The sequence below is a fragment of the Salvelinus alpinus genome, chromosome 6 (genome assembly GCF_045679555.1).
Source record: "Salvelinus alpinus chromosome 6, SLU_Salpinus.1, whole genome shotgun sequence".
Lineage (NCBI taxonomy): Eukaryota > Metazoa > Chordata > Actinopteri > Salmoniformes > Salmonidae > Salvelinus > Salvelinus alpinus.
Window position 1 is genome coordinate 39,829,753 of NC_092091.1, and position 25,024 is coordinate 39,854,776.

The 25,024-nt window shown below is 43.5% G+C and overlaps 2 protein-coding genes across 2 annotated transcripts in view; one reads left to right on the forward strand and one right to left on the reverse strand.

Moving 5' to 3' along the window:
• The first annotated feature begins 2,504 nt into the window (after positions 1-2,504).
• On the forward strand, positions 2,505-4,609 carry psmg4 (proteasome (prosome, macropain) assembly chaperone 4). The gene is made up of 3 exons (XM_071406603.1): positions 2,505-2,796; positions 2,992-3,067; positions 4,418-4,609. The coding sequence occupies exons 1-3, from the start codon at positions 2,620-2,622 to the stop codon at positions 4,537-4,539; spliced, it is 375 nt and encodes a 124-aa protein (XP_071262704.1). The 5' UTR covers positions 2,505-2,619; the 3' UTR covers positions 4,540-4,609.
• Positions 4,610-4,750: 141 nt separating this feature from the next.
• Positions 4,751-25,024, reverse strand: part of LOC139578674 (solute carrier family 22 member 23-like) — a 30,779-nt gene continuing 10,505 nt past the window's right edge. The window contains exons 4-10 of the mRNA XM_071406602.1: positions 18,795-18,981; positions 14,311-14,438; positions 11,722-11,824; positions 9,030-9,256; positions 8,587-8,619; positions 8,176-8,299; positions 4,751-7,410 (exon numbers count right to left, since the gene is read on the reverse strand). Of these exons, the coding sequence (XP_071262703.1) occupies positions 6,966-7,410; positions 8,176-8,299; positions 8,587-8,619; positions 9,030-9,256; positions 11,722-11,824; positions 14,311-14,438; positions 18,795-18,981 (1,247 nt within the window). The 3' untranslated portion in view covers positions 4,751-6,965. The remainder of the gene's footprint in view (positions 7,411-8,175; positions 8,300-8,586; positions 8,620-9,029; positions 9,257-11,721; positions 11,825-14,310; positions 14,439-18,794; positions 18,982-25,024) is intronic.

The following is a 25,024-nucleotide window of genomic DNA, read 5'->3' on the forward strand; positions in this document are numbered from 1 at the left end:
AATAATGAACATTTAGGCCTAATTAGCCATTCAAAGGAGAATAATATTACCGCAGACTACTTCTTTTATTTTAGTCCCTTCCAGCCCTCATACAGACTCGATGAACACAGTAATGGGTGTCATTCTTTATTTTTATTTGTTCGTTTGTTATTGGGATGATATAAATGCTGTAAGACTGCTAAATTCTTTGCTATGGTTTCATTGGTTGTATTCAAGCTATAGTGAGGGGCTGCATATAGTGAGTTATTTGTAACTTTTCACCATATACTATTAGGAAAGGTGCCACTACTACTAAGTACTGTGGTGATGTTAAATGTGTTGGCCAGCAGAGACACATTTCTGTTTGTTGCTCAACCTCCCAAGGCTGATCTGAGAGAAACCCTACAAAACCCTATTTCTTACCTGTTACATATGCTTCAGTAAGGTTGGCTTCTTAGCGTTCATAGCAATCAGTGGAGGCTGCTGAGGGGAGAACGGCTCATAACAATGGTTTTCATGTGTTTGATACCATTCCATTCACTCCGGTCCATCCATTTTACTCCATTCCAGACATTATTATGAGCCATCCTCCCCTCAGCAGGCACCACTGATAGCAATGGTTAACAACTGTACCGCAGAAATGTATCGTAAATTCACATTAAATAGATGTTGTGGTGGCAGCTGCAGAGACGTATTTGGGTATACGAGAATTGAGTTAAAAGTTACAGGGTGTGTTGAGTGGTAGTGTCTCAGGCAGGCCATTGGTATGGTGCAGGAGCAGATAGGGTGAAAGTAGTAGTGGAATGGGGTAGTGGGATTTTAATGAGTGTGGGTGCCAGCTGCAGAGAAGTACCTGGGTGTATGAGATTTTACTGCAGAAGAGTTATAAGATGGTTTTCAGATTTTTATGAAATAGTGGTATATCTGTGTAGGGTTGGTTGGTGGTGCAATTATTAGATATATTATTTTCTTCCTTTTTATTTTTGTATCACAAATGTAACGTGATCGATCACACACTAACGCACAGTAGGGTTGCGGCATGCACAAACAAAATGTGTGAACGCTACGATACCAAAAAAAGTAGAAAATGGTACACCACAGGGGAGCGTGATTAGTCCTCTGTTGTTCTCAGTCATGGTCAATGATGTTAACTCTCAGGTACAGCCAGATATTGAGAGGTTGTTATTTGCAGATGATGGGGCCTTATGGAAGAGGGGAAGAAATGTGCCATACATAGTCAGGAAGGTACAGGAAGCAATTAATGAGGTAGAGCGGTGGGCATTAATGTGGGGATTCAGGTTCTCTGTAGAGAACTCAGACAGTGTTCTTTACCTGGAGGAAGGTGGGAGATGAGTTATGCTTGAGGTTATATGTGAGAAACTTGGAGAGGGTGGGGGCCTTCAGGTTCCTTGGGGTATAATTTGACACTAGACTGACCTGGGCAGAACACATTGAGAGAGTGGTGGGAAAGTGTAAGAAGGTGCTAAATGTGATGCGCTGTCTGACGGGGAAGGGGTGAGGGGCTGGGCGTTCCTCATTGAGGACCATGTATGTTGCATTGATCCGATCTGTAATAGACTATGGCGGTATACCGTATGGTTCGGCAGCCCGGACATCACTGGAAAGGCTAGATGTCATACAGGGGCAAGGACTCAGAATATGTAGTGGGGCATTTCGGGCGTCCCCAGTGGCTGCACTACAGGTGGAGATGAGGGATATGCCATTGCAGATTGCTAATGGCCTTGCAGTGGGTGGAGGAAGTCAAGCCAGACACAGTAGTTATTTGCTCTGATTCATGTGCAGTGTTAATGAGTCTCCGGTCCTTTAGGTTACGTAGCAAACAAGACCTGCTTTATGAGGTGCTACAAACCCATGGCAGGATTAGAACAGATGGGTATACAGATAAGATTTACTTGGGTCCCAGCCCATGTGGAGGTGGAGGGGAACGAGGCAGTTGATGTACTGGCTAAACAAGCACTTAGAAGTGGGGATGTTAATGTTTTAGTTTTAATGAGCAAGGCAGAGGCAAAAAGCCTGATATGGACAGTGATGGTGCAGAGATGGCAGGAGCAGTGGAATAGAGATACTAAGAGCAGGCATTTATTTCAAGTACAGAGGAAAGTCGTGGAGGGGAGGACGGCAGGAAGAGACAGAAGAGAGGAAGCTATTTTTACAAGATTAAGGGTGGAACACAACCTGTTGAATAAGTCCTTAAATGTGATAGAAAAGCTTCCAACAGGAAAGTGTGATTATTGCTAGGAAACAGACTGTGGAGCATGTATTGCTACAGTGTGGGCAGTATCAGAGGGAAAGAGATAGGCTGAGATCTAGTATGAGGGAGAAGGGGATACGGGAAATTAGTTTAAAGAGTATATTGAGTAGAACATCATTAGATATAGTCTCAAATATTTTGTTATTTAGTTTCTCCCCGTCTCTGGCCCACACTCCACGACAGTATGTGTCGGTATTGCACCATAACGTTGGATGCCAACCACCGATAAACCCAACCTAAGAAGAATACCAACGACGAAGAAAACGAGGAAGTGACTTGTTGTTTACGGACGCACGTGATTTGGTTGAAATGAATTGAATAATGGTCTGGTTTCGTTGTACTTGTCTTCATACAAACATCTATTCAATATGAACATAGCAGAGAGTGGAGCAGTAGGCGATGCCATTACAGTCCACGATTTCTCCGAGAAGATTCTGGAGCAAACGGTTCACTTTCACGTCATAAAACTCAATGGAGGATTTTTCCTTTGGGTGGGCTCGAGCCCCGTCTTGTCCAACTTGGCTGTTTCAATGGAAAGTAAATTTGTGAGTAGTCTACTGTAAATATATTGTTTTAAACCAGACTAGCTAACCGAGATGGATTGTTAGCTAGCTTCACCGTGCAATGTTGTTAGCTAACTACGCTACTATAACGTTATTCTAACGGCTGATGGTGCTATGTCCCATTTGTAATTTAGCTAACCTACGTATCTGTGTTTATTTATTTATATATATATTCAGGATTCGATGCCGCTCTCTACGTTAATCCTGGGGGACCCATCGGACACCACTCCAAATTCACTGGCGCAGAGATTGAGTAAGCACCCTTTCATCCTGTCAATATCATATCTCTCTCGTGAGTATTGGCTGTATCAGAGCGCAAGAGGTTTTACTCTGCCACGAATTTATGTATGGAGGTCAGTGTGTGTCGAATTTGGTTAACAAAAAATGTTATAGCTACTTTGCTAGGTGAGGCTTATTTTATCAAATAAAATGTTCGTAATGGTTAGGTTGATATGAATGTACTGATTTAAGTGGACGCACGTGGCATTTTGGCAACTTAACTTGAGGTCAACAGATTATGATTTTTCAATGCAGATACCGATTAGTGTGTGTATGTATATATTTGTGTGTGTGTGTGTGTGTGTGTGTATGTATATGTGTATATATACACATATATGTATATACACATATATGTGTGTATGTATATTATATATATATATATATTCAACTGTACATACATATATGTACATATATGTATGTATGTACAGTTGAAGTCGGAAGTTTACATACACTTAGGTTGGAGTCATTAAAACAAATTTTTCAACCACTCCACATCAACCACTCCAAATCTCGAAGTATCCCTTTAAATTTACAAAAATCCAATTGGTTCATCAATGTTGAAAATGAAATACAATTTATTTTCGAAGTAGGGAATTTTTAAAGAAAAGTGCAAGGCTGTCAATATATTTTGCCGCATCAGTATGTACAAGATTTCATGTCTGTATGTCAAACGCGACAAGATATGCTTGTTCAAAGTTTTCAGTTGATTACTATAGCGCCCCCCTTGGGTGTCATTTTGTAAATGCCGGATCTCTATGGCAAGACGCATCATTCACCCACGTTTTGTCAGTATCAGGCCAGTGGTGTCTGAGATTGCGTGTGACTTACATATGTACTAACGTGTACATACTAACGGATGTACGAACGGAGACAGACAGATCGATAGTTCCCCTCAATTTCATTGTGGGGCACAACAAACCACCAATTCATATACACTCACACATAAATACACACAAGCACAGTCTGTGTATGTCATGAATTTCTAGATTTTGGTATTTGCTGAGTTAGTTTGTTCAAACTCATCCAAGTAAAGAATGGGAAGCTAGATATTTGATCCCTGATGCCTCTATTGTTACCCCACACGAGGCTACTAACATCAAAATGATCTAATGGCAATTTTAGGCTGCCACAACGTTGTTTTTCCAGTCAAATCTGTCTAACCATCAATTATATAGTGATTCCGTTGATAGCTATATGTTATTCAGAACAATAACCGAAAGCTAGATGCTTAAACTACTAACCAGTATTATGTTCTATTGTTGGTGTCAGTTTTCACCATCTGAAACATCACTAACCCAGCTGTCCTCCGTCTCCTTTGTTTCAGCTAAAAGGACTAAGAAACAGGTGTATGTGAGCTACTCCCTGCCCATGACTGACTCCAACCTGTCTCTGCTGGTAGAGAACAGGATAAAGAAAGAGATGGAAGTTCACCCTGACAAGTTTTAACCTTTTCCCCCTTTTTTTTTTACTAGTTTAATTGTTTTGTACCAAAATAAAACAATGGAGAGAAAAACAACATTACCTGTCTGGAATGTTCTGTCGATTGCTGTTTTAGCACTCATGAGTGAGATCTAACCAGAGACGTCTCTGTGTAGAGGCTGCAGACACACTATATTTTCTGTGCCCACTGCCCACAAACTCAGTCTACAGACATGTATCACCTCAGTAGTTCATTTATTGACATAATCAACAAGTTTATTATCAAAACAACATTTATGGCTTTAATATTGCAAATGCATCATATATAAAAAATAAACACTTAGAAAATATTAGTGGTTGACAATCGATCACTCATGGAAATTCATTTATTTTACCACAACATTTCATCGCTGAAAACATGTATAAATAAACAATACAAGGTGTCAAAATATGTGCCATTTGCTTCAAATATAGTTCATGGTAGAAATGTATAGAGTATACTTGGCCTTTTTAAGGTCATCTATACGTATCGTGTGACAAAATGTTCTATGAAAACTATTTGATATGCATAGTGCATAAAATGTATGATAGTCCATGCATTGTCAATGGATGGCACATTAATACACACCTTACATTTGGTTTTCAATCATTTGTAAGAGTATAACGTTTGTATACCAACACTCTGTCAGCCACAGCTATTCTAACTAGATCACTCTATTGCATTATAACTTCATCTATTCTAGACACTAACCATTTCAAAACCCCTAGACATTGTGATTCATGGCATGGCCAGACATTATTTAACTGTGCTAGAGAGAGAGGTTTAAACAAGTACTAAAAACAGCAATATACAACTAACATTATTTACCATGTGAAAATTAGCTAAACTAGAGGTATGTCAAGCAACAAGAATCCCCTTGGCAACATGACAAAAAATAAATACTGAATTACTGATAGATTATTTTCAGTCACCTGTCCAGTTGAAATCAGAGGATTTAAAAAACTGAACAACCATTGTGATAAAGCCATACAGAAACGGAGATGTTTCATAGTAGTAGTAGTAGACATTATGCATCCCAAATGGCAGTCTATTCCCTATGTAAGGAATAGACTGCTATTTGGAACGCATACATACTAGTAACTAACTGGACATTAGTATTGTCCACTCAACACTCGGTGCCTTTGATTTTTCCATAGAATATGGAAATAAAAACACAATAAAAAGATTCAAAGTCCAAACTCATTTCCAAAGCCATCACAGTTTCTTTAGGTTTCCGGCTGTCATTCACCAACATTTAATGGGGGCTGCAGTACTCAGTTTTCTTATGTATTTACATTGATTATACTACTACTAAGGATAACGTGCCAAGTTTGACTTTTGACAGGGGGGTGGGAGGCAGAAATGAACCCATCAAGTAGGCTTCAGTATATAGGCCTGACCTCTCCTTTTATTACATTTAGAGTGCAGCAGTTTCACCCAAAACCTGTGCCTCAAACGAGCTGGCTGACAAAAATTTGATTACATTTGATTGAACTTTGAATTTTAGTGCAAAAAAAGTTACACTAATAGAATTTGAAATGCATAGAGCACACATCACTGTTGAAAGACATTTCAAATGAAATATTGAATACCATGTCTGCTCTGCTGCTCTATAAGTGTCTCTCTATGTGTTTATAGTACACCACTCTGCTTATAACTTACAACAGACACCATGACATCCCTCCCCAGCATGGAACCATGGTGCCCATTAGACACACTGCCAACCCGTGGCAACAACTACCCTATGGGCACTAATACATGTAAGTCATTGTAATGAGTTTCTGTTAATTGCAAAGACATACACAGGTGTGTGAATAACTCCATCATTTGTTTCAAGAATATTCTGTTCTATTGCAGGCCCTCAAATACTTAATAAATCATATTGAGTGTCTGAAATAGTACCCTATTCCCTATATATAGTGCACTATATGCAGACCCTGGTCAAAAGTAGTGCACTATGTAGGGAATATGGAGGAATTTAGAATGTAGACATAGTCGCTACTCTATAGGCTAACTGCTAATCCATCACCTCATTACATTACCACCCATTAAACCTCCTGGTAAATATGCCTTCTTGGGGTGTCTGAACAGTAATGCCTTATTTTTCATTTTGGGGTTTTGTCCAAATCTTGGATATCCATGACCTCAATTTACGCCTTTCTCACAAACAAGACGTGGAAGGATTGTGTCACAAGACAAATGAGAGGGTAATAATTTCTTGATTAAACCAAACGGAAGGTTTTTAAAGTTTTCAAAACGAAAGAGTTCCTCATGGAAGAATCTTACAAGCAGGACTGAATGAATCAGACCAGTCATGATAGTGACCAGGAGTGGGACAGTTCAAGCTATCCCCACAGCACAGTCTTGTCCTGTCCTCTGTCTGTGTGTGTCAGGGGGGAGTGCGGGTTTGCTGCTACAATGACTCTCCCACGCCAATTTCCACCATACTATTACTGATCACCTCTCCTCCGGTAGCGTACGCATAAGACGTAGGCACTGCTGCAAGAGCAGTAGCCGCTGCTGCTGTGGCGCCCCCGGTGGCCGTAAGACGCAGCGGCGTATCATGGACGCGGGAGTATAAGTCCCTATCCCCAGGCTTGGTGAGAAGGAGGTGCTGTTCTCCAGGCCGGTGGGTGAGCAGGGGCTGGCGGGTGTAGCTCTCCCCGTCCACGAGGCTCTCTGGCAGGGGTTGGTTGCGCGGCTCGGGCAGCAGTAGCAGGCAGATGATACACAGCAGGGTGCAGGCGGCTAAGATCATGTGGTGCAGGAAGTAGCCCTTCTGGTTGTGGAGCTCCATGATAGGGGCCGTCAGCATGCCGAAACCAGCACTGGCCAGGACCAAACCCAGACCACCACCCCTGAGGAGAGAGGGAGACAAAGAGGGAGAGTCAGGTTTCAGGAACGACTAGCCAAACACTGAAACCAGACAGCATAAAAAAGATCAAACTCAGACACTATCTAGATTATCAACCTGGAATCGGGTACACGTAACATTGTAATAGTAAATCGGCACACTCCAATTAGTATTATATGTTACGTTTCGTATGGTATGTATTCATTTGTGGATGTCCATCATCCGTTTTTCCTATGATATGTTAAGAAGTATAATTCATATGATATGTTACGAATTCCAATTTGTTACGAATTTGCAAAACATATATGCTACGAATTTCAATTTGTTGTGGCTAACGATTTCTAGGCTAGGGGTTAAGGTTAGGGGAAGGGTTAGCTAACATGCTAAGTAGTTGCTAATTAGCTAAAATGCTAAAGTTGTCCGTGATGAGATTTGACCATGCAACCACTCTACCATAATTTTTGCCTTAAGTAACCTTCTGTCTTATGTAACCATAGCAAACGTAACATATCATACTCACTTGAGTGTCTCGAACTTATGTTTACTATGTTACGTCTAGTCTACGAGACCAGGCTGATATTCTAGAACAATAGTCTGTCAAATTGCATTTATATGACACATACATACACCACAAGATGGCGCTAGTAAGCCATTCTAACACAAACATACTTGGCGGGACATCATTTTACCAAATAAGTGTGTTATAGGAATCCAATAACTGTTGGTGTGGGTGCGGTCAGACCATACATAGTGTGTGTGTGTGTGTTACCTGATGACGGTGGGAGTGATCTCAGCGCAGAAGAAGATGCTGAGGGTGCTGACGGCGTGAGAGGAGAACATTCCGATGATGGAGAACGCCACCGAGAACTTCCTGTTTAGTGTGTCCCTCAGAACTAACCAGACGAGAAGGATGAGAAACATGAGAGGAGGTGAGACACATACTGTACATCATAAATATAAAAATGTCACTTACTGGGTCTAGTCATAACAGAGAACTGATCACGGAAAACAGTTGGTGTACTGGCCAGCCTTTAATTTTGTTTAACGACTGTTTTGTTGATTCTACAACACAAAATCAACAGATGGAGCATGAGCCTGGCCTGTAGAGCTGCAACCCAGAGCGCCTGATTGGCATATTTTTTCAATCGGTCTGAGTGTATTTTATAAAGTCAAATTGTACCTGTGTCATGGCGAAGGCTGTACTTCCCAATCACTGCATTCAAGGAAAGGTCATGGGTGGGGGAAGAAAAACAGTGAAAATGAGTATAGCCATTAGAAAATCTCATTATTTTTCTGACCGATACAGATCTGATATTACGACAACAGAGGCAATGATCTGGAAAAGGGCATTATAGTAGTGACTCCTCGGAATCACTGTAATAACTCCATAATTGGAGTATGTCATTTGTGTATAACAGGTACAGAATATAATGAGATGTTATTGCTTTGTAATTTACATGTAAATAACTATTTGTGGATGAGGTGTGTGTGTGTGTGTGTGTGTGTGTGTGTGTGTGTGTGTGTGTGTGTGTGTGTGTGTGTGCGTGCGTGCGTGCGTGCGTGCGTGCGTGTGTGTGTCGGTGTGTGTGTTAAATGCATAACACGTGTCTGTACTCTACTCACAGTTGAGCAGGCCCAGCTGCAGCAGTGATGCCAGGGCAGTGACGATCATGAAGGTGAGGAGTCCGCCCCGACGTCCCATGAACGCCACGGCCGGGCACAGCGCCAGGCAGGTTGCTACGGCGATGCCGGCCATGGTGTAGTAGTCGGCATTGAACATGGCCGACACAGGGGCCTCTGGGTCCATCATACTGCGGGCAAAACAGTGGTGGATACCGTACCCCGTCAATCTACAGATACACACATAAACACATTATTGGTAAGAGCAAAACCGTGGTGGATACAGTACCCCGTCAACCAGCAGATACACACATAAACACATTATTGGTAAGAGCAAAACAGTGGTGGATACCGTACCCCGTCAACCAGCAGATACACACATAAACACATTATTGGTAAGAGCAAAACAGTGGTGGATACAGTACCCCGTCAACCAGCAGATACACACATAAACACATTATTGGTAAGAGCAAAACAGTGGTGGATACCGTGCCCCGTCAACCAGCAGATACACACATAAACACATTATTGGTAAGAGCAAAACAGTGGTGGATACAGTACCCCGTCAACCAGCAGATACACACATAAACACATTATTGGTAAGAGCAAAACAGTGGTGGATACCGTGCCCCGTCAACCAGCAGATACACACATAAACACATTATTGGTAAGAGCAAAACAGTGGTGGATACAGTACCCCGTCAACCAGCAGATACACACATAAACACATTATTGGTAAGAGCAAAACAGTGGTGGATACCGTGCCCCGTCAACCAGCAGATACACACATAAACACATTATTGGTAAGAGCAAAACAGTGGTGGATACCGTGCCCCGTCAACCAGCAGATACACACATAAACACATTATTGGTAAGAGCAAAACAGTGGTGGATACCGTGCCCCGTCAACCAGCAGATACACACATAAACACATTATTGGTAAGAGCAAAACAGTGGTGGATACAGTACCCCGTCAACCAGCAGATACACACATAAACACATTATTGGTAAGAGCAAAACAGTGGTGGATACCGTGCCCCGTCAACCAGCAGATACACACATAAACACATTATTGGTAAGAGCAAAACAGTGGTGGATACCGTACCCCGTCAACCAGCAGATACACACATAAACACATTATTGGTAAGAGCAAAACAGTGGTGGATACCGTGCCCCGTCAACCAGCAGATACACACATAAACACATTATTGGTAAGAGCAAAACAGTGGTGGATACAGTACCCCGTCAACCAGCAGATACACACATAAACACATTATTGGTAAGAGCAAAACAGTGGTGGATACCGTACCCCGTCAACCAGCAGAGAGAGAGAGACACATGTAGCGGAGGTGAGTGGGATTGACGCTAGTGCGATGAAGTAACTTAAAATCAGTGTCACCCTCCTCTTGGTCTCAGGGTTATGACATTGGTTTTCCAAGTGGGAGACCCGGGTTCAGATCCTACCAGTTACACACACACACACACACCATCAGTACCAGAAGCAAGACGCTGGTACGGAGCCTCGTCTTCATGGGGAACCGAGCTCATGTGTAATTCATGTTCTGTTTGGCACATTGCCCTCTGCCTTTTAATACGATTTTTACTCGTTATTGTTATTCATCATTTACTGTGTATTTATTCCTCATATCACTATTTTTATTATTTTTTATCTTTAACTCTGCATTGTTGGAAAAGACCCGTAAGTAAGCATTTCACTGTTAGCCTACACCAGTGGTTCCCAAACGTTTTAAAGTCCCGTAACCCTTCAAACATTCAACCTCCAGCTGCGTACCCCCTCTAGCACCAAGGTCATCATTGTAAGCCTGCCACACACACACACTATATACGATACATTTATTGAACATAAGAATGCGTGTTAGTTTTTGTCACAACTCGTGGGAAGTGACAAAGAGCTCTTATAGGACCAGGGCACAAATAATAACATAATTATAATCAATAATTTTGCTCTTTATTTAACCATCTTACATATAAAACCTTATTTGCTCATCGGAAATTGTGAATAACTCACCACAGGTTAATGAGAAGGGTGTGCTTGAAAGGATGCACATAACTCTGCAATGTTGGGTTATGTTCGAGAGAGTCTGTCTTAAATCATTTTCTACACACAGTCTGTGCCTGTATTTAGTTTTCATGCTAGTGAGGGCCGAGAATCCACTCTCATATAGGTACGTGATTGCAAAGGGCATCCGTTCCTTAACAGGAACATCGGGGTCATTGGTTCCTCCACTATGTCTCCCTGTCATGGCTTTTGCTCCATCAGTACAGATACCAACATGAGCAGCAGCTACGTTTGGCTACATACCGACCGTTAGTGGAATTCCCGCGAGAGAGTAACGGTTAATGTGATTGGATGTTAATTATTTGACTAGGCTACCTGTATTTGACATTGTGTTGTTATTTCGCTGAACACTAGATGGTTTAATTTTATTTTTGTCAGTGAAACGAGGCTACTCAAGCGAGGATAAAAAATTCACTCAAATGTATAGCCCTGTTGGAAAATATTAATGGGCTGTTTGAAAATGTGAAGGAAAAAAAGGACACTTTTTTGTATTTTATTTGGCATACCCCCGATGGCAGTATGGGAATACCTGGTCTACACCAATTGTTTGCCAAGAAAAACAAGATTTGACTTGATTTTACTCAGCTGCACATACACAGAGAGAGAGAGACTTACGAGTTGACACAGAGCACCACGATGTTCTTCCAAAAGTTTCTGGTGCTGGTCATCTTGATGATGCAGGTCCTCTTTGGCTTCTTATGCAGCTCATGTTCCAGTTCTGGCGGTGAGACACAACACACTGTAAGACCTTCCCGCTGGCAGGGAAACAACACACACTCACACACACACACACACACACAACACACAACACACACACACACACACACACACACACACACACACACACACACACACACACACACACACACACACACACACACACACCACACACACATGAGCCAGCACATCGGGAAATCCACACCACACAGACTCTTTAGTAATGTTCTTCTGTGGGTGGATGTGTGTGCATGAGATCTGAATTAAAACACTTTATTTTATTGATCTAGCAGTACCTATTAATCTGCTCCCAGCTTTAAAATATTTTCTCATATTTTATATCTGTGTGTGTGTCTGGGATTAAGCTGTGCAGATATTTCATCAAATTTAACTAGAGTCCTGCAGTTGCACATGTTAAAATGAACGTGTACGTGCATAGTCCGTGTGTGTCACTGTGTCTGACTGACTGACTCCATTGCATACACATTTCATAACTGAAATCAGAGACCTGCTGCTACATGTTGTGTATAGCAACAATACAATCCGTGCAAATGCAATTGACAATGTGTTGTTGTGAGTCTACGTGTGACATCCCATACGTACGGTTGAAGTCGGAAGTTTACATACACCTTAGCCAATACATTTCAACTCAGTTTTTCACAATTCCTGACATTTAATCCTAGTAAAAATTCCCTGTCTTAGTTCAGTTAGGATCACCACTTTATTTTAAGAATATGAAATGTCAGAATAATAGTAGAGAGAATGATTTATTTCAGCTTTAATTTCTTTCATCACATTCCCAGTGGGTCAGAAGTTTACATACACTCCATTAGTATTTGGTAGCATTGCCTTTAAATTGTTTAACTTGGGTCAAACGTTTCGGGTAGCCATCCACAAGCTTCCCACAATAAGTTGGGTGAATTTTGGCCCATTCCTCCTGACAGAGCTGGTGTAACTGAGTCAGGTTTTTAGCCCTCCTTGCTTGCACACGCCTTTTCAGTTCTGCCCACAAATTTTCTATGGGATTGAGGTCAGGGCTTTGTGATGGCCACTCCAATACCTTGACTTTGTTGTCCTTAAGCCATTTTGCCACAACTTTGGAAGTATGTTTGGGGTCATTGTCCATTTGGAAGACCCATTTGCGACCAAGCTTTAACTTCCTGACTGATGTCTTGAGATGTTGCTTCAATATATGCACATAATTTTCCATCCTCATGATGCCATCTATTTTGTGAAGTGCACCAGTCCCTCCTGCAGCAAAGCACCCCCACAACATGATGCTGCCACCCCCGTGCTTCACGGTTGGGATGGGGTTCTTCGGCTTGCAAGCCTCCCCCTTTTCCCTCCAAACATAACGATGGTCATTATGGTCAAACAGTTCTATTTTTGTTTCATCAGACCAGAGGACACTTCTCCAAAAAGTACGATATTTGTCCCCATGTACAGTTGCAAACCTTAGTCTGGCTTTTTTATGGCAGTTTTGGAGCAGTGGCTTCTTCCTTGCGGAACGACCTTTCAGGTTATGTCAATATAGGACTCGTTTTACTGTGGCTATAGATACTTGTGTACCTGTTTCCTCCAGCATCTTGACAAGGTCCTTTGCTGTTGTTCTGGGATTGATTTGCACTTTTCGCACCAAAGTACGTTCATGGAGACAGAACGTGTCTCCTTCCTGAGCGGTATGATGGCTGCGTGGTCCCATGGTGTTTATACTTGCGTACTATTGTTTGTACAGATGAACATGGTACCTTCAGGCGTTTGGAAATTGCTCCCTAGGATGAACCAGTGGAGGTCCACAATTTTTTTGTTCTGAGGTCTTGGCTGATTTCTTTTGATTTTCCCATGATGTCAAGCACAGAGTTTGAAGGTAGGCCTTGAAATACATCCACAGGTACACCTCCAATTGACTCAAATTATGTCAATAAGCCTATCAGAAGCTTCTAAAGCCATGACATCATTTTCTGGCATTTTCCAAGCTGTTTAAAGGCACAGTCAACTTAGTGTATGTAAACTTCTGACCCACTGGAATTGTGATACAGTGAACTATAAGTGAAATAATCTGTCTGTAAACAATTGTTGGAAAAATGACTTGTGTCATGCACAAAGTAGATGTCCAAACCGACTTGCCAAAACTATAGTTTGTTAACAAGAAACTTGTGGAGGGGTTGAAAAACAAGTTTTAATGACTCAAACCTAAGTGTATGTATACCTCCGACTTCAACTGTATATTCTGCATGGCCAGCTACAAACCAGAGGTGTGTGTAGACTGATGAAATAAAGTGTGGTTCTGTTTAACTCAGGGTTTCTCCTGCCTCTTCATCTCTCCTCTTTCTCTCTACTTCTCCATATCCCGTCTTTCTCTCCACCTCTCCCATCTGTGTATCATCACCTACCACGTCTCTATCCATCTATCCCCATCTATCCCCTCTCCATCTCTCTTCTTTTTCCATGTCTCTCTACATTTCTCTGTCTCTCCATCTTCCTCACCTGCTAGAATACCACTGAGTTCAGTTGTCATGTCGACCTGGTTCTTCCTGGCGATGCGGAGCATCATGGCTTTAGAGCAGCCGTAGTGCTGGGTGGCCAGGAGCCAACGCAGGGACTCTGGGAAGATCCTACAGAGAGAAGAGGAGGAGGGGGGGGAGTAAACATGAGAAAGAGAGAGAGAATGACAGAAGGAAAGTGAGAGAAAGATCGTATTGTCTGAGACTGCAGTGTGCAGTGTACTGTTCAAACCAAAACCTGGTCCTGATGAGCAAGTCTTCATAGGCTAGTGGCAAGGTCCACAATTTGTTTAGATACCCCTACCCGAAGTAGAACAAAAAACGACCATATTTTTTCACATCCCTAATGTCTCTGTTACAGGATATGACACGGCCCACTACCAAAACCTGCGGGCTCTCCTTCACTGCAGCTAACGTGAGTAAAACATTTAAACGTGTTAACCCTCGCAAGGCTTCTACACCTGCATTGCTTGCTGTTTGGGGTTTTAGGCTGGGTTTCTGTACAGCACTTCGAGATATTAGCTGATGTACGAAGGGCTATATAAAATAAACTTGATTTGATTTGATTTGAAGGCTGCCTTCCCAGACGGCATCCCCAGCCGCGTCCTCAGAGCATGCGCAGACCAGCTGGCTGGTGTGTTTACGGACATATTCAATCAATCCTTATCCCAGTCTGCTGTTCCCACATGCTTCAAGAGGTCCACCATTGTTCCTGTTCCCAAGGGAATAGCTATGTAAGAATGCTGCTCATCGACTATAGCTCAGCATTTAACACCATAGAACCCTCAAACTCGTCATTAACCTCGAGACCCTGGGTCTCGACCCCGCCCTGTGCAACTGGGTCCTGGACTTCCTGACGGGCCTCCCCCGGGTGGTGAGGGTAGGAAACAACATCTCCACCCCGCTGATCCTCAACACTGTGGCCCCACAAGGGTGCGTTCTCATCCCTCTCCTGTACTCCCTGATCACCCATGACTGCGTGGCCATGCTCACCTCCAACTCAATCATCAAATTTGCAGATGACACTACAGTGGTATGCTTGATTACCCACAACGACGAGACGGCCTACAGGGAGGAGGTGAGGGCCCTCGGAGTGTGGTGTCAGGAAAATAACCTCACACTCAATGTCAACAAAACAAAGGAGATGATTGTGGACTTGAGGGAGCAGCTCCCTATCCACATTGACGGGACAGTAGTGGAGAAGGTGGAAAGTTTTAAGTTCCTCGGCCTACACATCACGGACAAACTGAAATGGTCCAACCACACAGACAGAGTGGTGATGAAGGCGCAGCAGCGCCTCTTCAACCTCAGGAGGCTGAAGAAATTTGGCTTGTCACCAAAAACCCTCACAAACTTTTACAGATGCACCATCGAGAGCATCCTGTCGGGCTGTATCACTGCCTGGTACGGCAACTGCTCCACCCACAATGCTCTCCAGATGGTAGTGAGGTCTGCACTACGCATCACCGGGGGCAAACTACCTGTCCTCCGGGACACCTACACCATCCGATGTCACAGGAAGGCCAAAAAGATCATCAAGGACAACAACCACCCGAGCGACTGCCTGTTCACAATGCTATCATCCAGAAGGCAAGGTCAGTACAGGTGCATCAAAGCGGGGACCGAGAGACTGAAAAACAGCTTCTATCTCAAGGCCATCAGACTGTTAAACATCCATCACTAACTTTGAGTGGCTGCTGCCAACATACTGACTCATCTCTAGCCACTTTAATAATGAAAAATTTATGTAATAAATATATCACTAGCCACTTTAAACAATGCCACTTTATATAATGTTTACATATACTACATTACTCATCTCATATGTATATACTGTACTCTATACCATTTACTGCATCTTGCCTATGCCGTTCAGACATCGCTCATTCATTAATCTTTATGTACATATTCTTATTCATTCCTTTACACTTGTGTGTATAAGGTAGTCATTGTGAAATTGTTAGATTACTTGTTAGATATTACTGCATGGTCGGAACTAGAAGCACAAGCATTTCGCTACACTCGCATTAACATCCGCTAACCATGTGTATGTGACAAATAAAATTTGATTTGATTTGACTACTCCCTTCACAGAACAGCGCAAACTGGCTCTTGCCGGAATAGAAAAAGGAGTGGGAGGCCCCGGTGCACAACTGAGCAAGAGGACAAGTACATTAGAGTGTCTAGTTTGAGAAACAGACGCCTCACAAGTCCTCAACTGGCAGCTTCATTAAATAGTACCCGCAAAACACCAGTATCAACATCAACAGTGAAAAGGCGACTTCGGGATGCTGGCCTTCTAGGCAGAGTTGCAAAGAAAAAGCCATATCTCAGACTGGCCAATAAAAATAAAAGATTAAGATGGGCAAAAGAACACAGACACTGGACAGAGAAAGATTGGAAGAAAGTGTTATGGACAGACTAATCTAAGTTCGAGGTGTTCGGATCACAAAGAAGAACATTTGTGAGGCGCAGAAAAAACGAAAAGATGCTGGAGGAGTGCTTGATGGGATGGTCTGGGGGTGCTTTGGTGGGAGTGGGAAAGTGGGAGATTTGTACAGGGTAAAAGAGATCTTGAAGAAGGAAGGCTATCACTCCATTTTTCACCGCCATGCCATACCCTGTGGACAGCGCTTAATTGGAGCCAATTTCCTGCTACAACAGGACAATGACCCAAAGCACAGCTCCAAACTATGCAATAACTATTTAGGGAAGAAGCAGTCAGCTGGTATTCTGTCTATAATGGAGTGGCCAGCACAGTCACCGGATCTCAACCCTATTGAGCTGTTGTGGGAGCAGCTTGACCGTATGGTACGTAAGAAGTGCCCATCAAGCCAATCCAATTTGTGGGAGGTGCTTCAGGAAGCATGGGGGGAAATCTCTTCAGATTACCTCAACAAATTGACAACTAGAATGCCAAAGGTCTGCAAGGCTGTAATTGCTGCAAATGGAGGATTCTTTCATGAAAGCAAAGTTTGAAGGACACAATTATTATTTCAATTAAAAATCATTATTAAAAACCTTGTCAATGTCTTATTTTGCAACTCATTATCAATGTCATATTTTGCAACTCATTTCATGTATGTTTTCATGGAAAACAAGGACATTTCTAAGTAACCCCAAACTCCCGCAGGAAGCCTTTTGCCTTTTGGTAGGCTGTCATTGTAAATAAGAATTTGTTCTTAACTGACTTGCCTAGTTAAATAAAGGTACAATTAAAAATTAAAAATATTTGATCACAATAACCACAACATTAAAAAAACGTAAATGTATGTATTTTTGTCAGGACCATACAACAGTGAATGAGAGCAACTTTGACTTGGAATGTTGCCTATTAATCTGCTACCAAAAAGTAAAGCTTGCATTCATCCTAAATATTCATAGATAGATATTTACGTCTATTGTATCTCTGTGTTTACAGGCCTATATTTCCAAGATGCATTAAGATATCCTAATGCTGTTTTTTGTTTATGTAGTGTATTGTATTTCACATTTGAGCAATATCAGAGCTTGCAATATTGGGTTACATGAGTTTATGTGGCCAATCCCCCCTCTAGCCAGGCATTATTCTGCACCTTTTGAGTTTAAGGGGTGTGTCACAATATCTGTCAATTTCACCACTTTTGCAGTCAAAGAAATTTACACAACCATCCATTTTATAAATGGAGACATAAGAGATGTGAAAACATGGTTGTGTTTTGTTCTACCTCGGGTAGGGCTATCCTTTTTGAGGACTGAGGCTAGCCTATTAACCTCTAACCCCACAGCATGGTGGAATCCCTGGGATTTTCTCGTTTGAGCAAAAGTCTGTACTCCGTCCTCTTTGCTCCGTCCTCTCCTCTCTCTTCTGAGTGGTCGAGGAGAGTGTCAATTTGTTAGTAGGCAAACGGAAGAGGGTCCTCCCCTCCTCGATAGCCACCTTTCATCGAGGATAGACTACTCATGTGTATCATACCACGGAATAGTTTTGAAATCTGCCACACCCCCTCTGAATCAGCTTTTGTTTTGTCAAAGGAGAAAAACGTGCACACATTTAAAAACAATATGCTACTTATTGTTTTATCTATAGACTGTCTTGCACTATTAACAAAAAATATTTTAAGCACTTTACACATTTATTTGAGGTAATTTGCTTAATGACGCGAGAGTGGAGTGGAACAGTCTCATTTCAAGCAAGCGCATTTCCATCCACATGCACTCTTCTCGGTTAACTTAGATTTTTTTTCAAAAGGAGGCGAGAGGGGACGGAGGAGAGAGGACGCAGGAGGTGAGCAAATCTAATTGATAAAAGACCCCTCAGTGTGCTGAGCTACTTCATGAGTGGGAGGGGCCACTCCTTAAGTGGGTGTGGCTATCCCCTCAGTGGGCGGGACTCCATGGTACATCTCATTTCAACCTCTAACTCTAAGGATGATTGTCTCAACAGATTGGTGGTAACATGGAAGACATTTGGGAGGGGCTCTTTACCAGACGTAGGGCAGCATCAGGATGAAGGGGCAGATGATCATGATCTGCAGGACCTGCCAGTCATCCTGGTCCGGCCAATCACGACACAGAGCCGCCACCCCGGGCATCACCAGCTGCCCGCCCACCATGAGGAAACTGGCCACCATGGTCATGGAGAAACGCCAGCCTGGCAGGCACAGCTCAATCCCTATGGGGGAGGGGGTGGGGAGAGAGAGGGGAGAGAGTTTAGACATATAGTCACCATGGCCATGGAGAAATGCCAGCTTGGCAGGCACAGCTCAATCTCCATAGAGAGAGGGACAGAAGTTACAGCCAGATAAATTGGGCGGGTTCAGTGAGTTCAGTCTCAGAGGTTTTGTATGTTTATGCTATTAAGGGCTTTTTAACCTACTGAGACGAACCTAGCTGAGCCCAATTCAAACTGTACTGAGCTGGCCTGGTTACAAATCCACCATTGTTGCTGAAACAGTGCTGAAAAGGACAATGTGGGGAAAAAAGAACAGTTCGGTTCGGGTAGCCACGATAGTGTGAAAAGGGTAGTGTATAATGGCATACATTACTGAGGTATAGTGCTGTAGCTCTCTGATGTAGCTTAGGTGTTCAAATGCCTAAATGGTGTCACCTACAGCTCATTCCCTTAATTAATAATTGAATACATATCTGTGTCACAAAATTCCCTCAGAAGCCTGCAGTTAACCAACCGTTAACAACCAGTTAACAACCAGTGACCCATGAGCTCACCTTACTGTCAGAAATCCACACTATGGCCATTCTCAAGGGTTCAGTCAGTTCAGTCTGTGAGCCATTTCACAGTCACCGCCCATGTCTTCCCTGATTGGGCTGTCATCTCATCCCCCTACCGGCTACCCTGTGGTACAGACCAGATGGTCCACTCCAGATGGCAAGGTCTATTTAAATGCGACCAGTAGGGGGGCTTAGGAGAGGAGAGGGGCTCTATGCTGTATGCTCATTAACCAGGGCTCATGTAATGTCACTTCCCATAGCAGAGATGGGAGAAAGGAAAGAAAGCAGAGGTTGCAGAACACAAATAAGTCCCTCTCTTAAGAGGAGAGGAGAACTCCCTCCATTCATCTGCTCGATCACTGGTTGAATAATAATAAACCTTCCTGAGAAAGAGAGAGAGAAAGAGAGAAAGAGAAAGAGAGAGAGAGAGAGAAATAGAAAGAGAAAGAGAGAGAGAAAGAGAGAGAGAGAGAGAGAGAGAGAGAGAGAGAGAGAGAGAGAGAGAGAGAAATTGGTTAGGCCTATTCTCATTTGGGCAAAAGTCTGTCCTCTCTCCTCCGTGACCCGGAAACAGATAAGTGGTTGAGGAGTGTGTCAATACGTTAGTAGGCAAACGGAAGATGGTTCTCCCCTCCTCGATAACCTCCTTTTGGCAAGGAAGCACAAGTGTATCCTACCGTGGAAGTGTTTTGATCAACACTCTCTTTGAACCAGCTGTTGTATTGTCAGAGGAGAAATGCATGCACACATTTAAAAACGAAATGCTACATATTTTTTTTATCACTTTACACATTTATTTTGGGATCCACCTCTGTAAAGTGGAGAAGGAGCGTCTCATTTCATACAAGAGCATTTTCATCCATGTTCACTCTTCTCGTCGCCTCTCAATTACCTTTGACCTTTTCAAAAGGAGGAGAGAGTGGACCCAGGAGTTTAATTGAGAAAATGCCATAGAGACTGAAAAAGGGGGAGAAGTGTATTGCAGCAGGGGAATATCTCCCCTTCCTCCTCCCCCCTCATGTCATTTCCTCTCTCTAACTGCACTAGGGAGGAGAGCTAGGAGTCAGCTGATACCTGAAGATTGAGAACACCCGCTCCTCTTCCCTGGAGCCCAAACACAAAGTTCTCTCTCTCTCTCGCTCTCTCTCGCTCTCTCTTTCTCTGTGTGTGTGTGATGAAAGTCTGCCCACTCAGCACAACCCCCTCTGTTCAAACCAAACAGAATCAGACCCAGAGCCCGAGTCCAAACCACCTCATTAGACAGATACTGTAGCAGTCTGTATGACACTAGTTTCATGTTCTGCTCACAATAAAGATGTCTCTAGAAGAGCCTGGTATATAAATACTTGCTAAATATAGCAGTAACCCCTGCTGCCTCCCCGAAAAATGTAACCCCTTGGGGAGGTGTCATTACTTCAATTTGTATTTTTTAAATCTTTATCTGTAACTGTTTATTGTTGGAAAAGGACCCGTAAGTAAGCATTTCACTGTTTTTCACGAAGCATGTGACAAATACAATTTTATTTGGCACACACACACACACGCACAAACAAACAAACACACAGTAATGTGAGTCAGGCAGGGAACTTTTGTTCCAGCTTAAAGGGAGAAAGACTCCTCTTGTGTTGATTACCTCACTGACCCCCCTTCTCTCCTCCCCTCCTCTCCTAATCTCCTCTGCTCTCCCTCCCCTCCCCTGCTCTCCCTCCCCTCCTCTGCTCTCCCTCCCCTCCTCTGCTCTTCCCAAGGCTGATCCCTCTCTCTCCCTCCCTCCCCCACTGCTCTCTTCTCAGCTGAAGTGGCTCTACCCTCAAAAGCTCCCACCCCTGCCCTGTCCTCTTCCCCCTCCCCCTGGTCTTGTTCCCCTCCTTCTCCTTTCACAAGGAGGCAATCCTATGACTAAGGCTGAAAGTGATCACCTGCAGAGAGAAGAGAGAGAGAGAGATAGACCTATGAAAAGACTTCCACCCTGCTACCATACAGCGGGTAAATGCAAGCATTCCCATGACTGCCTCAAAAACCCAACGTCTACCTGGCCCACCACTCAACCCTGGACTTGCACAGCCTTTATGACCAGGTCCTCCTCTACAAAGCAGCAGTGTTCACCTTCGCCTAGGCTCTAAAGGCATCTGCATGCTTCCCAGCCGAAACAGTTGTGCATATTTTATGACGACATTTTGTGACATTTTGTTCGTTTTAGACTCCGGTGAGGTTTCTTTGGGCTGTTCAGGTACACAAAAATGTTTCTGGAGGCAAGCCAAAGTTCGGAGCCGAAGTGTTCGCCCCTCCGTCAGTAATTGGTCAAAAGTAGGGATTCTTCAATAAAGTCTTTGTTGATAGACGACTTGTTTTCATGCACATTTTTTTCCTTGAAAAATACTGCACCAAACATCTTAGTTAGAGCTCTAAAGCAAAAACTTTAAAATTAATGACTTATTTAGTAAATAATGTTACTGCTACCGTCTCTTATGACCAAAAAGAGCTTCTGGATATCAGAACAGCGATTACTCACCTGGACAAAGATTTTGTCATTAAGTCTGACGCTAAGAATTTACTGCTGCTCGCGGACCAGGCCCAAATCCCAGCAGATCCGGGTGCCTTTTGAGAATTTGTTGGCGGGTGGGTAACCCGCCTCTACCATCTGTCCTATTGGCCAACGTGCAATCACTGGAGAATAAACTGGATGAGAGCCGTTTGAGACTATCCTACCAACGGGCCATTAAAAACTGTAATATATGTTTCACCTAGTCGTGGCTGAATGATGACATGATAATATTCAGTTCGCTGGGTTTTCTGTGCATTGACAAGACAGAACAGCTACCTCCGGTAAGGTGAGGGATGGTGGTGTGTGTCTAATATTGCTGGTGCGCGATCTCTAATATTAAGGAAGTCTTGAGGTTTTGCTCACCCAAGGTAGAGTACCTCATGATAAGCTGTAGACCAGACTATCTACCAAGAAGGTTTTAATCTATATTTTTCGTAGCTGTCTATTTACCACCACAAATAGTGACAGATGCTGTCACTAAGTCCGCACTAAGCGAGCTGTATAAGGCCATAAGCAAAGAAGAAAATTCTCATCCAGAAGCGGCACTCCTTGTGGACGGAGAATTTAACGCAGGAAAACTAGACCACCTTTACTCCATACAGAAATGCATACAAAGCTCTGCCTAGCCCTCCATTTGGCAAATCTGACCATAATTATATCCTCCTGATTCCTGCTTACAAGCATAAACTGAAGCAGGAATTACCAGTGACTCGCTCAATACGGAAGTGGTCAGATGACACAGATGCTAAACTACAGAACTGTTTTGCTAGCACAGACTGGAATATGTTCCAGGATTAATCCGATGGCATTGAGGAGTATATCACATCAGTTACCGGCTTCATCAATAAGTGCATCAATGACGTAGTCCCCACAGTGACCGTACGTACATATCCTAACCAAAAGCCATGGATTACTGTCAACATTCGCATTGAGCTAAAGGCTGGAGCTGTCGCTTTCAAGGAGCGGGACACTAATCCGGGCGCTTATAAGAAATCCCGCTATGCCCTCAGACGAACCATCAAACAGGCAAAGCGTCAATACAGGACTAAGATTGAATCCTACTACACCGGCTCTGACGCTCGTCGGATGTGGCAGGGCTTGCAAACTATTAAGGATTACAAAGGGAAACACAGCTGTGAGCTGCCCAGTGACGCAAGCCTACCAGACGAGCTAAATGCCTTCTATGCTCGCTTCGAGGCAAGCAACACTGAAGCATGCATGAGAGCAGCAGCTGTTCCGGAAGACTGTGTGCTCATGTAGCCTATGTGAGTTAGACATTTAAACAGGTCAACATTCACAAGGTTGCGGGGCCAGAAGGATTACCAGGACGTGTACTCAGCATGCGCGGCGGACCAGCTGATAAGTGTCTTCACTGACATTTTTAACCTCTCCCTGAACCGAGGCTGTAATACCTACATGCTTCAAGCAGACCACCATAGTCCCTGAGCCCAAGAACACCAAGGTAACCTGCCTAAATGACTACCACCAGTAGCACTCACATCTGTAGCCATGAAGTGCTTTAAAAGGCTGGTCATGGCTCACATCAACACCATCATCCCGGAAACCCTAGACCCACTCCAATTCACATACCGCCCCAACAGATCCACAGATGATGCAATTTAAATTGCGCACTACACTGCCTTTTCCCACCTGGACAAAATGAACACCTATGTAAGAATGCTGTTCATTGACTACAGCTCTGCGTTCAACACCATAGTGCCCACAAAGCTCATCACTAAGCTAAGGACCTTGGGACTAAACACCTCCCTCTGAAACTGGATCTTGTACTTCCTGACGGGCTGCTCCCAGGTGGTAAGGGTAGGCAACAACAAATCTGCCACACTGATCATCAACACGTGGGCCCCTCGGGTGCGTGCTTAGTCGCCTCCTGTACTCCCTGTTCATCCACGACTGCGTGGCCAAGCATGACTCCAATACAATTATTACGTTTGCCCATGACACCACGGTGGTAGGCCTGACAATGGAGGAGGTCAGAGACCTGGCAGTGTGGTGCCAGGACAACACACACCAAGACAGTGAAGAGGGCACGACAACACCTATTCCTCCAAGAGACTGAAAAGATTTGGCATGGGTCCTCATATCCTCAAAAAGTCTTACAGCTGCACCATCGAGAGCATCCTGACTGGTTGCATCACCGCCTCGTATGGAAACTGCTCGGCATCCGACCGTAAGGCGCTACAGAGGGTAGTGCGTATGGTCCAGTACATCACTGGGGCCAAGCTTCCTGCCATCCAGGACCTCAATACTAGGCGGTTATCAAAGGGGGAAAAAATGTTGTCAAAGACTCCAGCCACCCAAGTCATAGACTGTTCTCTCTGCTAACCCACAGCAAACGGTTCCGGAGCACCAAGTCTAGGACCAAAAGGCTCCTTAACAGCTTCTACCCCAAGCCATAAGACTGCTGAACAATTATTAAAATGGCTATCCAGTCTATTTGCATTGAACCCCCCCTTTTATTACACTGCTGCTACTCACTGTTTATTATCTATGCATAGTCACTTTACCCCTACCACATGTATATATTACCTCGAATAACCTGTACCCCCGCACATTGACTCGGTACTGGTACCCCCAGTATGTAGCCTTTTCTATTGTGCTACTTTTAAAATTGTATTTTTTATTTTGTAAATATTTTCAAAACTCTTATATTCTGACAACTGCATTGTTGGTTAAGGGCTCCTAAGTAAGCATTTCACGGGGAGGTCTGTTGTATTCGGTGCTTGTGCGAATACGATTTGATTTGAAATTTGACGCCAATAAATAACGCGGAATATGCGTCAGCAGCAATTTCAGAAAAGTCCAGTACGTCCTGTGCCTCTTCCCCGCACTCGCCCTGAGGTGCGTGTCATCAGCCCAGTGCCACCTGTACCAGTCCGGCGCATCAGGCCTCCAGTGTGCCTCCACAGTCCAGTACGTCCTG

What these genes read in the sequence shown, in the direction of transcription:
- psmg4 (XM_071406603.1), top strand. Translation starts at nt 2,620, where the DNA reads ATGAACATAGCAGAGAGTGGAGCAGTAGGCGATGCCATTACAGTCCAC. An exon ending in TTTCAATGGAAAGTAAATTT is followed by an intron (nt 2,797 to 2,991) that starts GTGAGTAGTCTA and finishes ATATATATTCAG; the next exon opens with GATTCGATGCCGCTCTCTAC. An exon ending in TTCACTGGCGCAGAGATTGA is followed by an intron (nt 3,068 to 4,417) that starts GTAAGCACCCTT and finishes CCTTTGTTTCAG; the next exon opens with CTAAAAGGACTAAGAAACAG.